At 42.2% G+C, this 13,739-nt stretch overlaps 1 protein-coding gene across 20 annotated transcripts in view; it reads right to left on the bottom strand.

The window, feature by feature from the left end:
• Positions 1–13,739, bottom strand: part of DNHD1 (dynein heavy chain domain 1) — a 92,870-nt gene that overhangs the window by 33,676 nt on the left and 45,455 nt on the right. For 16 of the 20 annotated variants that reach the window (XR_006193811.1, XM_042906063.1, XM_042906064.1 and 13 more), the window contains 5 exons: positions 7,121–7,278; positions 6,535–6,660; positions 6,168–6,444; positions 329–456; positions 30–228 (listed from right to left, as the gene is read on the bottom strand). Coding sequence is in view for 19 of the 20 variants with exons in the window: in XM_042906063.1 (XP_042761997.1) it covers positions 30–228; positions 329–456; positions 6,168–6,444; positions 6,535–6,660; positions 7,121–7,278 (888 nt within the window). In the remaining variant the exon portion in view is untranslated. Of the gene's footprint in view, positions 1–29; positions 229–328; positions 457–6,167; positions 6,661–7,120; positions 7,279–13,739 lie in introns of all 20 variants that reach the window. The other 4 variants (XM_042906047.1, XM_042906051.1, XM_042906052.1 and 1 more) reach the window with 4 other exon arrangements.

Below are 13,739 nucleotides of genomic sequence, written 5' to 3'. Positions count from 1 at the left end.
CCTCCCCTCTGACTCTATCCAAAACACACCTCGCAGGAGGACTTGGAAGTTTAAGTTCTGCAGCTGGAAGCTGCCCAGCCTGCTAAGTATTGGCAGGTAGATGCGAAACTCCTCCAGCATGTGCATACAGCGCTGCAGAACCGGGCTGTGCAGCCCCAGGGTCGTGCTCAGCTGGGCCGCCTCTGTCAGCCAGCCATCTGTCTTCTCCTGGGCCATAGTCATGCTGAACTGGAGGGAGGAAGGCTCACTGTTAGCTGGATACCCTTCCCCCCCCACCCCTGCAGACTCTCCACTCTGAGGCAGGGGCTCCAAGAAAGGGTGTCAGCACCTTGGCAAAAGCCATGCACTTCCATTCACTGATGTTTTCAGAGATGACTCGGTACAGGTGCCAGATGCGCTGCTGCTGCACGATTGGACGGGTCCCGCAGACTGGCAAGGGCACAGGACTCTCCTCCCCTGAGGGACAGGGCAGGTTAAGGCCTGGGCTGGGTGCAGGGGAGGGGCACGACAGGGAGTTGTCTGTCAAGAGCCCATAATGGCAGGAAGGAAGGTCCTGAAAGTGCCAGGGATGGGGTGTCCAAAATTGTCCAGTGGGGACTATTGTAGGTGGGGACCATCTAAGAGATAGTTATTCCAAGGAAAGGCTATCTGGGAAAATGTGATGGCAGCAAAAGGGAAGCGTTCCTCTTCTGTTAGTTTCCATCTCACTCTGCTCCAGACACACCAGGCTCTTTGCTGATGCTTGTATACACCCCAGGTATGCCCTCTCCTGCTGAGAGCCTCTGATGGGTAGCTCATTCTTTCTGGAACACTCTTCCCTTAGAAAACCATATACCTCACTTCTTCACCAAATTCAAGTCCATCTGCATGAGGCCTGTGTAGCCCAACCCGTTAAAAACCGCTTTCTACCCTCTCTGGCATTCTCAACACCTCTTACCTTCTCTATTCTTTTTTCTATGCCACTTATCACCTTCTAATGTACTCCATAATTTGGTTAGATACATACATATATTTTTAAGTTTATTTATTTATTTTGAGAGAGAGCTGTGTGCAAGTAGGGGAGGGGCAAAGAGAGAGGGAGAGAGAATCCCAAGAAGGCTCTGCTGACAGTGCAGAGCCTAATGTGGGACTTGATCCCACAAATTATGAGATCATGAACTGAGCTGAAATCAAGAGTCAGATGCTTAACTGACTAAACCACCCAAGGTGCCTCCATAATTTGGTTATATTTTATGTTTATAATTTGTTGTCTTTCTCTCCCTGCTACAATGTTGGGCCCATGAGGGTGGGTGGGTGGGGGGGGGGATGTTATTTATCTATTGATATACCTCAAGCCTGGTGCACAATATAGGCACTCAAGGAATACCTGTTAGACAAATGAATAAATCCAGTGAGATGCATATGAAAAAAGATCTGGTCTATAGAGAGGACCATAAGGGGTAAATGGTGATGCTTCCTATTTTGTGTACTTCTGGCCATTATTCCCTCCCTTCATCTCATAAGCTGCTGCATAATCCTTGACCAATTATTTATATTTGGTTGTTAGATATGTGTCAAAAGTAATTTGCAGTTAATAATAGTTATGGTACTGAGATTTGTAATTTACTTAAAATATATCTGACTAGACTCAAGGATATTACAGTAAAGTTGTCATTCTCATTCATCTGAGTTCCAGTATACTTTCTTCAGTGAGAGAAAAAGGGATAAAATAATACCCAAATGATGGGAATCATGAATCTTACATGTGTAAGCATCATCCATCATGGAGAGCAGAATAATGAAAGACTGAGAATCACTATCAGGCTATCAAAGCTCTCATCTGACCAGAAAAAAAAATGATAGTAAATTTAAACCCTTCCAATCTTCCTTTGTCTGAACTCAAAAGATCTGGCTAGAGACTCATATAATCTTTGATAGCAGTTGTGTCAACATCAAATCTTGGACAAGTGAAGAACTTCCTCTGTAAGAAAGAGCAGGCATTGGGGCACCTGGGTGGCTGAGTCGGTTAAGCGTACGACTTCAACTCAGGTCACGATCTCACGGTCCGTGAGTTCGAGCCCCGCGTCGGGCTCTGGGCTGATGGCTCAGAGCCTGGAGCCTGCTTCAGATTCTGTCTGTCTCTCTCTCTCTCTGCCCCTCCCCCCTTCATGCTCTGTCTCTCTCTGTCTCAAAAATAAATAAATGTTAAAAAGATTAAAAAAAAAAAAAAAAAAAGAGCAGGCATTGTATCCCCAGACACGTGAGAAGATACACTCTTGAGGATTAACAGCAAATATCCTCTGACACACATTTGCTGTGGTATCTACTCAGTAAGTTTCATTGCATTTTAAAACTTTATTTAGAAGTGATTTCAAATTTTTTAAAGTTGCAAGAAAGAGCAGTAAAAGAATATATGTATACCATTTGTTAACATTTTACCCATTTTATCACTTGTGTTTACAGGCTCTGTATGTATATGGGCATATGTATACACCAACACACAATTCTTTACTGAGCTATTTGAGGGTAAGTTACATATATCATTTATCCCCCAAATACTATGTATTCCCTAAGAATAGGGATATTCTCTTATATAACTATAATTATCAACTTCATATATTATATTGATACAATTCTTTAACCTATAGTCCATGTTCCAATGTTGTCAATTGACCTAATAAGGTCCTATAGCATTTTCCCCCTCAACTACAGCACCCAGTCCAGAATCAAGTACCACATTTACTTGTCATGTCTCTTTAACTTCTTTTAATCTAGAACATTCCCCATAGCTTTAATCTTTTCTAACAGACATTTTTGAAGTATATTGACCCTTTTCTCCCTTTTTTGTTAACAGAAAGTTCCTCATGTTGTGTTTATATGATTCTTTTCATGACTGAAGTTATTCATTCTCAGCTGGACTACTGAATAGGTAATGTTGTGTTCTCTGGGTATCATGTCTGGAGGCACATGATGTCTGTCTCTCATTGGTGATGTTAACTTTGATCACCTGGTCAAAATGTTGCCCAATTTCTCTACTAAATAATTGCTAGTGTTTTTTCTCCCCTCCCTTGCAACTAATAAGTAGTCTCTGTAGGAGAATCTCTAAGACTGTGCAAATATTCTACATCTCATCGAATTTGCCCCACTGATGACTTTACCTGATCCAACATTTACCAGAATGTTTGCAAAATGATGATTTTTCCCTCCAATTTTTCTCCTTCTACATTTATCAGTTGGCTCTAGGCATTCTATTGTAAGTGCAAGTCCTCATTTCTCCCTCACTTATTTATCTACTTATTATCAGTGTGGATTATAAATTCCTATTTTTCCAATAGTTTACTTTGTACTTCAGTGCTAAAATTGCCTCAGATTTGGACAGTTGGCATCCCTTCTGTGTCCTTAAGACCTTAAAAAGATATTCTAGGCTCATCTTGTACCTACCCTGTGACAGCCCTGGAGTCACCCATTTTCTGAGGAGCCCTGGTAGGGAATGATATTAGCAACTAAGACCAGGACACAAAGTTGTTTCTTGCTGTTGGAGTGTCTTTGCTTCTTAGTCTCTTCAGTAGACAGGGCTAGGAAATATATTCAGGTATATATTCACATATGCATATACTTATATACATATACATGTGCACATAAGCATGTGTATACATATAATATGTGTGTACTTCTAAATGCAATGGAAATTACAGAGTAGATGCCAAGAAAATGGAAGTTTATAAGATAAGCTCATGATATTTCCTCAGAATTCAGAATAAAGGAATGAATGATGCTGAAGATAAAAGAAATGGAGAAGAGATCCAGAAAATCCAATATACAAGTATGAATTCTGGAAGGAGACCAGAGCAAATCTAAGAGCCATTATCAAATAACTGATAAACAGATTACCTGCCCAGGAAAAAAAAAAAAAATCAGATTGATAACAGATTGGAGTACAATGCTAAATATCAGAAGACAATGATGCAATATCCTAGGTTTGGAGAAAAAAATGTCTGTGGCTTCAGAATTCAATATCTAGCCAATCTGTGATATAAGGACATTATAAAGTCATCCTAGACATAAAGAACTTAGAAATTTTAACACCTCTAACTCCCTTCTTAGAAAAAATAAATACTCGGGGCGCCTGGGTGGCTCAGTCGGTTAAGCGGCCAACTTCGGCTCAGGTCATGATCTCACAGTCCGTGAGTTCGAGCCCCGCGTCGGGCTCTGTGCTGACAGCTCAGAGCCTGGAGCCTGTTTCGGATTCTGTGTCTCCCTCTCTCTGACCCTCCCCCGTTCATGCTCTGTCTCTCTCTGTCTCAAAAATAAACGTTAAAAAAAAAAAAAAATTAAAAAAAAAAAAAAAAAAGAAAAAATAAATACTCAAAGAAATATTGCTGCCATTTAAGAATGAAAATAATGAAAAGATGGGGTATTTCTAAAAATGGTAGTGCAACAACATGGATGGACCTAGAGGGCATTATGCTAAATGAAATGAGTCAGAGAGAGAAAGACAAATACCATGTGATATCATTCATGTGTGGAATCTAAAAAAACAAAACCAGTGAATAAACAAAACAAAAAGCAGAAAACAGACCCATAAATACAGAGAACAAACTGAGAGCTGCCAGAGGGGAGGGAGGTGGTAGGTTGGGCAAAATGGGTGAAGGGGAGGGAGAGTTACAGTGCCTGGTTATGGAACGGAAAGGTCGCAGGGATGAAAGGCACAGCATGGGGATATAGTTGATGGTACTGTAATAGCGATGTATGGTGACAGATGGTGGCTACACTTGTGGTGAGCACAGCAGAATGTATAGAAGCACTTGTCAAATCACTATCTTGTACATCTGAAACTACTGTAACATTGGTTGTCAACCATACTTTGATTAAAAAAAACAAAAGGGAGTGGGTAAACAAAACCAGTAAACCTTATATGTGAAAATAGTTGATAACTTGGTTATAAAACCAAGCAAATGTCAAAAGTATTAAGATTGGGGTGCCAGGGTGGCTTAGGCAGTTAAGTGTCCAACTCTTGATTCTGGCTCAGGTCATGATCTCATGGTTCATGGGTTCAGGCCCTGTGTCAGGCTCTGCGCTGACAGTGTGGATCCTGCTCAAGACTCTCCCTCTCTCCCTCTCTCTGTCCCTCCTCTACTTGTGTTCTCTCTCTCTCTGAAAATAAACTTTTTTTAAAAGTATTAATTAAAATAAGATACATAATGGAAAATATAGAATAGTATTAATAATCTAGCTTTAAGATACTGGATTATTTTAACAAAAGCTGGGAGTTTGGTGAAGAGCTAGGGATGGACGATGGAACTAAAAGCATGCTCTCCGGCTTCCTGGGCCTAGCATCACAAGGCTTGAGGCCCCTACTCTGCCTTTTCACAAACATACCCAATCCCTAGAGGAAAGTTTAAGGTTTGTGGTCTATGTCAGTTAGAGGGTCTCTCCATACTTGGCTGAAGAAAAAAGTCCCTTGCTTAAGGATGGTCCCAAGGTGTCCCCTCCACCCTACATTTCGCCAAACGGCCCTGGGACTAGGGATGCCCACAGGCAGAGTTGGTAATAGTTGGTAGTTGGCAAAGAGGCAACTCAGAAGCAGTGTGCCCTTCCAGGGGATAAAAGTAACCAAAAGAAGTGACTGAATCTGAAAGGAGAAACTTGAGCCCACAAAGTTCTTAATGTGCAGAAGGGAACCAGTCTAGCTGCACCCCTTTGTACAGAGGGCTAAGACCAATAGTTCTGCCCTGGTCTCCTCTGTGGGCCAGGGAGACCCTCGGCAGCTGCCCCTCTACACTACATTGGCTGGAAGCAGGGGCTATGACTTATCAAGACCTATTTTTAGCTGGGACCTGCAGCCTGGTACAGGACTGGGCTGGATCAGCTAAGGACTACAATGAGGGCACCTTTACATTTCCCCTGCAGAGGCTTTTAGCCCTTCAGCCCCATCACATTCTAATGTAACATTCACCTATTTGCCTTCCCTACCAGACTGTGAGCCCTCTGTCTTCCCTCACTAAGCAGAGCCCTTAACATAGCCAATGTACAAAGGTTCTGTCCTGTAATTTTCATTTATAAAAGAGACTAAAATGAAGGTATGTGATTCCCGAGACTTGCTTAGGGACACTCAGGATACAGGACCCTTATCTCGGTTGATGGGTCTCTCACAGGATGGTGGTAGAGGGAGCAGGGATCCTCAGTACCGGTGAAGGTGGCATAGGCATGGTGCAGTTCACTGAGGTGACTGGCTGTGTTCTGGAACTGACGCTCCAGGGAGATGAGCTGACGCTCCATGCTCCTCTGTTCTTGCGCAGGATCCATGAAGGGGCCAGATAGGGCGTTCTCAATCAGACCTTCCAGCTCCACAAGTGCTGCTGCTATTAGCTGCTGCAGCTTGGGCACAATGGCATGTCGCTTGCTGAGCAGGAACTCTGAGGCCTGGCTTTTCTCAAATTGAAATGCCTCCCACACATCCAGTAGCTGTGGGGCAAGGGGAGTGCGGTCAGGTAGGTGTGGCTGTGGGGGAGGGAGACTGGGAGGCATGGGTGACTTCCCCAACTGCCTTCTCACCGAGATGTCCAGTGCCTCATTCTCAGCACTAAAGAGGCTAAAGTGGTTGCGGATGAGTTCGTGGAGTGCCCGTATGTATTCCATTCGCTTCTCCAGCTCTGCATACTGCTCGTTGGCCTGGGTCAACTGCAGGGGGCTACAGCATGAGACCGGCACCCCCACAACCCTGTGCACCAGTTTGGGCTCATTCTGAGGGGAACTCCCATCTTCTAGGGGCCCCAGACCCCAACAGCTACCTTTACCCAACTGGGATCAGGGGCATTGTGGGATCAGATCCCATCTGACCCAGGTCTCTCTGAAGACAGCAGGCTCCTCCCCCACCAAGTCATTACCCTGATGACAGGGTGACAGATCCCTAGCTGACTGTCACAGAGTCTCTCTCACACCAGGGCTTCTCCCTGACATGAGGAAACTGAGGGCCACGAGAACAGAGTGAGAGTTAGTAAGGACAGATCACATATGTGAGCACAGTTTACAAGCATCAAGCCCCAATGGGAGCTCAGCAGAGACCTGAAGAGAGTGTGTTGAGCATGTGAGCAAGATGGGCCCCTGGATAAGCTGGGAAGGAAGGATGAGAAAAGCCCACCTTCTGGGAGCACCGTGCAATGGTATGTATGTCTGAGTTGATGGTTTGGAAGACCTCCGTGAAATCTGTGAGCTCCGTTATTAGTTGCTGACTGCGGGTCCAGCACTCATTCTGCACATGTGTAAGAATGTCCTTCCTGATGCCATCCAGCTTGGATTCTGAAGACAGGAGAAGGTTCGGTGTTAGGAGGTGCATGAAGAGAAGGGGTGCTGGTCAAGCGCTGTGGGTCCACAGTGGGGGAGGGGTAATGGGGAAGCCAGACCACAAATTCATTCCCTGACTCAGTGAACACTTACTGGACCCCCGCCCAGTGTCTGGCCAGCTGCTATCCACTGGTGCTATCCACGGCTATCCACAGCTACTAAAGGCTATGCTGGACACCGGGAGACCAGAGTGGGTGGGTGAGACAGAAAATGTTCCCACCCTCAGAAGTTCACAACGTGGTGGCAGAGATAGACAAACAAATGGACAATCACAAACCAGTGCGATAAATGCTCTGCAAGTGCCCAGCCTGACATAGTGAAAGGAGAGGAGCCCTGAGGAAGCTGGGAAAGGCCTCCTCCAGCAGGGAACACTGGAGCTGAATGCTGTGAGGAGCTAATGCTCCAGGGGGCAAAGGCATGCCAAGCAGATGAAATAGCACGTGTAAAGGCACGGGAATGACATGCTCACGAATAGTAGAACAACCTATCCAGATAAAAGTTTTCTGTTTGGGGAGTCTTAGTGGCTTTGCTCTAGTAGAAGAAGTAGCAAGAAGAATGTGTAATGTGCGTTTTGTTTTTAAGGATTAGAAAAAAAAAAAAAAGAAGCTGTCAGGTGGATATGGGGCTTAGAAAGTAATATTGGAGGCTGCCTTTGGTGATATGAGCAACTCCACTGTTTCCAAGGGCAGGAATAGCACCAGTATGCCTCACCAAATCACTAACACCACTAAAGTAACACTGATTATAAGACACATCATTATTTTATATACCATGCAAAAAGAAAAAAACAATGCCATCTGGACTCTGACATGCTATCAATCATAATACACCTCTTAAGTTCAGAGATGTTAAAATATGCCCAGGACAGCAAAATACAATACAGAAATATGATACGCAGTATACCACGAAATACAGTATAGAATGCTTGCTTACTACATGCCATATACAATGTCAACTACTTTGCTTATATTAGTCCTTTCAATACTCACAAAACCCTTTGAGGTAGATACTATTATTGTCCCTGTTTTACAGATAAGCAAACTGAGCCTCAGGAGAGGTTCAATAGCTTTATCAATATCACATAATGTCAACAAAAGTCCAGGACAAGATGACTTCATAGGCAAATTCTACCAAATATTTAAAGACAAGTTAATACCTATTCTTCTCAAACTATTCCAAAAAATAGAAAAGGAAGGAAAACTTCTAAATGTATTCTATGATGGCAGCATTGCCCTGACACCAAAACCAGATAAAGACACCACTAAAAAAGAGAACTGCAGGTCAATATCCCTGAACACATGTGCACAAATTCTCAATTAAATACTATCAAACTGAATCCAACAATACATTAAAAAAATCATTCACCTCGATCAAGTGGGATTTATTCCTAGGTTGCAAAGGTGGTTCAATATTCACAGATCAATCAATGTGGTACATCACATTAATAAAAGAACGATATGATCATTTCATTAGATGCAGAAGAAACATTTGACAAAGTATAATATCCATTCATGATAAAAACCCTTAACAAAGTAGATTTGGAGGGAACATACCTCAATATAATAAAGGCCATATATGAAAAACTGAAAGCTAATATCATCCTAAATGGGGGGAAAAGTGAGCGGTTTTCCACTACAGTCCATTCTCAACATTTTTATTCTACATAGTACTGGAAGTCCTAGCCATAGTTATCAGACAACAAAAGGAAATAAGAAGGCATCCAAATAGCCAAGGAAGAAGTAAAACATTCACTATTTATAGATGACATGATACTATATATACAAAACCTGAGGAGCACCTGGGTAGCTCAGTCCATTGAGCGTCCAACACTCGATTTCAACACTTGATTTCGGCTCAGGTCATGATCTCATGGTTCCTGAGTTTAAGCCCCACCTCCAGCTCCCTCCACATTGAGCTCTGCACTGACAGTGTAGAGCCTGCTTGGGATTCAATCTCCTGCCCCTCCCCAACTTGCACGCATGCGCATGTGCTCTCTCTCTCTCTCTCTCTAAATATATAGATAAATTTTTAAAAATTAAAAAAAAAAAAAAGAAAACCCAAAAGACCACTAAAAAACTGCTAGATCTGAGAAACAAATTCAGTAAAGTCTCAGGATATAAAATCAACATACAGAAATCTATTGCATTTCTATACATCAGTAAAGAAGCAGCAGAAAGAAAAATTAAGGAATTAATCCCACTTATAGCTGCACCAAAAACAATAAGATACCTAGGAATAGACTTAACAAAAGAGGTGAAAGATCTGTATTCTGAAAACTATAAAACACTGATGAAAGAAACTGAAGCTGACACAAAGAAATGGAAAGACATCCCATGCTTGTGAATTCAAAGAACAAATATTGTTAAAATGTCTATACTACCCAAAGCAATCTACACATTTAATGCAATCCCTATCAAAATGCCAATAGCATCTTTCACAGAGCTAGAACCAACAATCTTAAAATTTGTATGGAACCACAAAAGACCCAGAATAGCCAAGGCAATCTTGAAAAAGAAAAGCAAAGTTGGAGGCATCACAATTCTGGACTTCAAGTTACATTACAAAGCAGTAATGTAGTAATCAAAGCAGTATGGTACTGGCATAAAAATAGACACATAGATCAATGGAACAGAATAGAAAATCCAGAAATGAACCCACAGCTGTATGGCCAATTAACCTTCACAAAGCAGGAAAGAATATCCAATGGGAAAAAGACTGTCTCTTCAACAAGTAGTGTGGGAAAACTGGACAGCTACATGCAAAAAAGTGAAACTAGACTACATTCTTATACCATACACAAAAATAAATTCAAAATGAATTAAAGACCTAAATGTGAGACCTGAAACCATAAAAATCCTAGAAGAGAATACAGGCAGTAACCTCTTTGACATTGGCCATAGCAACTTCTTTTTAGATATATCTTCTGAGGCAAGAGAAACAAAAGCAAAAATAAACTATTGGGACTTCATCAAAATAAAAAGCTTCTGCACAACAAAGGAAAACAATCAACAAAGCTAAAAGGCAACTTACAGAATAGAGATGATTTTTGCAAATGACATATCTGATAAATGTAAAATATATATATAAAGAACTTATAAAACACAACACTCAAAAAATGAATAATCCAATTAAGAAATGGGCAGAAGGCATGAATAGACATTTTTCCAAAAAAAGACATTCAGAAGGGTAACAGGCACATAAAAAAATGTTCATCATCACGCATCATCAGTGAAATGCAAGTCAAAACTATGAGATATCACCTCACACCTGTCAGAATGGCTAAAATCAACAACACAAGAAACCACAAGTCTTGGTGATAATGTGGAGAAAGGGGAACTCAATTACACTGTTGGTAGGAATGCAAACTGTTGCAGCCACTGTAGGAAACAGTATGGAGGTTCCTCGAAAAGTTAAAAATAGAACTACCCTATGATCCAGCAATCACACTACTGAGCATTTACTCAAAATATACAAAAATACTAATCCAAAGGGATATATGCATCCCAGTGTTTACAGCAGCATTATCTACAATAGCCAAATTATAGAAGCAGCCCAAGTTCCATCCATTGATGAATGGGTAAAGAAGATGTGGTGTGTGTGCGTATAGAATAAAATATTATATATTATTATATTATATATGATTTATGTTAAATAAATTATATCATATCATCTTATTCAGCCATAAAAAGAATGAAATCTTGTCATTTGCAACAATATGGATGGAGCTAGAATACTATGCTAAGCAAAGTAAGTCAGTTGGAGAGAGACAAATACAATACGTTTTCACTCATATGGAATTTAAGAAACAAAACAAATGAGCAAAGGAAAAAAAAAGAGAAAGAAAGGCAAACCAAGAAACAGACTCTTAACTATATAGAGAAGAAACTGATGGTTGCCAGAAGGGAAGTGGGTGAGGGGATTGGTTAAACAGGTGATGGGGATTAAGGAGTGCACTTGTGATGAGCACTGGGTGCTGCAGAGAAGTGCTGAATCGCTATATTTTACACCTGAAATTAATGTTACACTGTATGTTAACTACCCAGAATTTAAATAAAAACTTAAAAAATATATCACACAGTGGCAGGGCAAATATTCAAACTGAGGCAGCCTGGCGCCATTCTGTTCTATTTTATGTTTTGAGGGGTGAAAATAAACTGACTTATCCTGTATGAGCATCTCTGCAACTAGAAAGTGAGGTAGTGAGTTCCAGGGACAGATAATTGAGACACACTGGGTATGACCCATCTGGAGCTTCGAAGGAAGTAACCAATAGGACTCAATACCAAGAGATGAGACCGAGAAAACCAAGAGAGAGGGAAGCCATGGAGGGACATCCAAGGTTGAACAGAACACAAGGAAGAGAACATCTCCTTTTCCAGACTATCCCTGTGCCCTCTAGCAGTAGCTAGGCTGTTGCAATTGTGCTGCTTAAAAAAAATTTTTTTTAAATCTTTATCTTTGAGAGAGAGACAGCACATGAGCAGGGGAAGAGCAGAGAGAGAGGAAGATACAGAATCTGAAGCAGGCTTCAGGCTTTGAGATGTCAGCACAGAGCCCGACATGGGGCTTAAACTCACAAACTGTGAGATCACGACCTGAGCCAAAGTCAGACGCTTAACTGACTGAGCCACCCAGGTACCCCTGTGCTGCTTTTTAGACCAGCAGTATCAGGCAGGTGATGGCAGAAAGGAGCTCAACAGCGACATCATATGGTGTAAATCAGCGACAGACTGAAAATACCAGAGGGCTGCTGGGGGTTAGAAGTTGGAGATGGATGGGAAGACAGATTTGAGAGATATTTAGGAGGTAGAAGAATGGAAGAGATTTGGTGACAGGTTGTATGTGGTGGAGTTAGGGAGAGGGAAGAATAAATGATGAACACTAACTCACAAGAGTGAATAATTATGTCATTCACAGTGCAGGGAAGCCCAGGCAGAAGACGAACAGAGTTGGAGGACAAGTAGACAAAATTAGATCACAAGAAGAATGAGAGTAGACAGAAGGGGATAAGGTTAAATGAAAAAATCAAGCACCTGTTGCATGCCTTATTCAATGCTAAAAACACTGCAAAAAATATCTCATTTACTCCTCCTTATCATAACCCTGTGGGTGACTGCATTATCATGTCGTTACAAATAAATGAACTGAACAGTGACCTGAGGTCACACAGCCAGTGAAAAGCAGAGCCATGATTCTGAACCCCATGGTTTTCTCTCCATCCGCTCTTCTTGAAGAGGCCAGCTGATCTTGGACTAAGGACGAAGAATCTAACAAACTAGAAAGAACAGAGGCTTCCTGAACAACATTGGAGCAAAGCCAAGGTCAGAAAGAAGGTTGGCTAACCACAGGCCCTCCCTATTCCTCCCATGCCAGCCTGAATCCCCTATACATTTAGGTGGGGTTGAGGAAGGGCAAAGTGGGGAGTTTGTGGCCCAAAAGCTACATAATTTGGCATGTGCTTTTATTTGTTGAAAAGGAAAGACAAGGAGGGTGAGGCAGGCAAGCACTTTCAAGAAAGCTCTTTCAGAGCCACCCAAAGCCACCCACCTTCATAAAGAAAGCAGCCCTGGGGACCATGGGTCTGATAGAACATTCTTTCTGCAGGAAGCAGACACTATTGGTTATTGGGAGCTAGGTGAGAAAATGGAACCACCTTTCTGTTTCCTAGAAGTGCAAATCAATGGCTTCCCAATCTACCCCACTGTGAACCTTTCTAAGACCAGTTTCTAGGCAGAGACACTTTAGCTAGTAAACAATAGCATTAGACATCCTTCCCATTGGAAAGGAGGGGGGAAAAAAAAGAGGACCAAAACTAGGTTTTAAACCAGATTTCTCAGAGACCCAGAGAGACCAACAACTAGGCCTTGGTCTAGTGGGGGTAGATAAGAGACAAGAGGGAAACTGAGATGGTTGAGGAGGAAACAGATTACAGAATGGGTTTCAGCTCCACCTTCCATGTGGAACTTAGGGAAGATATCACCTTGCAGATTGCCCACATGCTAACATGAGATATCCATAGCAGGGTAGAAATCATGTGATGTGTTGCAGCAGAAAGAGGGCTAAATACAATGCTCCCAAAGTCCCCCATAACTTCCAAATGGCAGGGGATACATAAGATAATAGAGATTTAATAACCAGTGGGCCTGGATGGGTTCCAATGTAGAGGGGTGAGGGACCCTGAAGCAGAAGCTATGGGAGTGGCCAGCCCAAGACAAAGATCGAATGAAGGGTTGACTAAAATCCCATGGATCTGCAAAGCCAGCAGGATCCAATGCAGGGCTGAGTTAGCAAAGGTAGACATTCTGAGCTCCTACTAGCCAAGAGAACACACACAGTTACACTAGCTCAGGCCATAGCTGCACCAGATGCTGCAGCAGCAATGTCAGAAGGAGGGCAGAGACCAGGAATGGATGTAT

Source organism: Panthera leo, chromosome D1 (assembly GCF_018350215.1).
Source record: "Panthera leo isolate Ple1 chromosome D1, P.leo_Ple1_pat1.1, whole genome shotgun sequence".
Taxonomy (NCBI): Eukaryota; Metazoa; Chordata; class Mammalia; order Carnivora; family Felidae; genus Panthera; species Panthera leo.
This window is presented reverse-complemented; position numbering and strand designations above follow the sequence as displayed.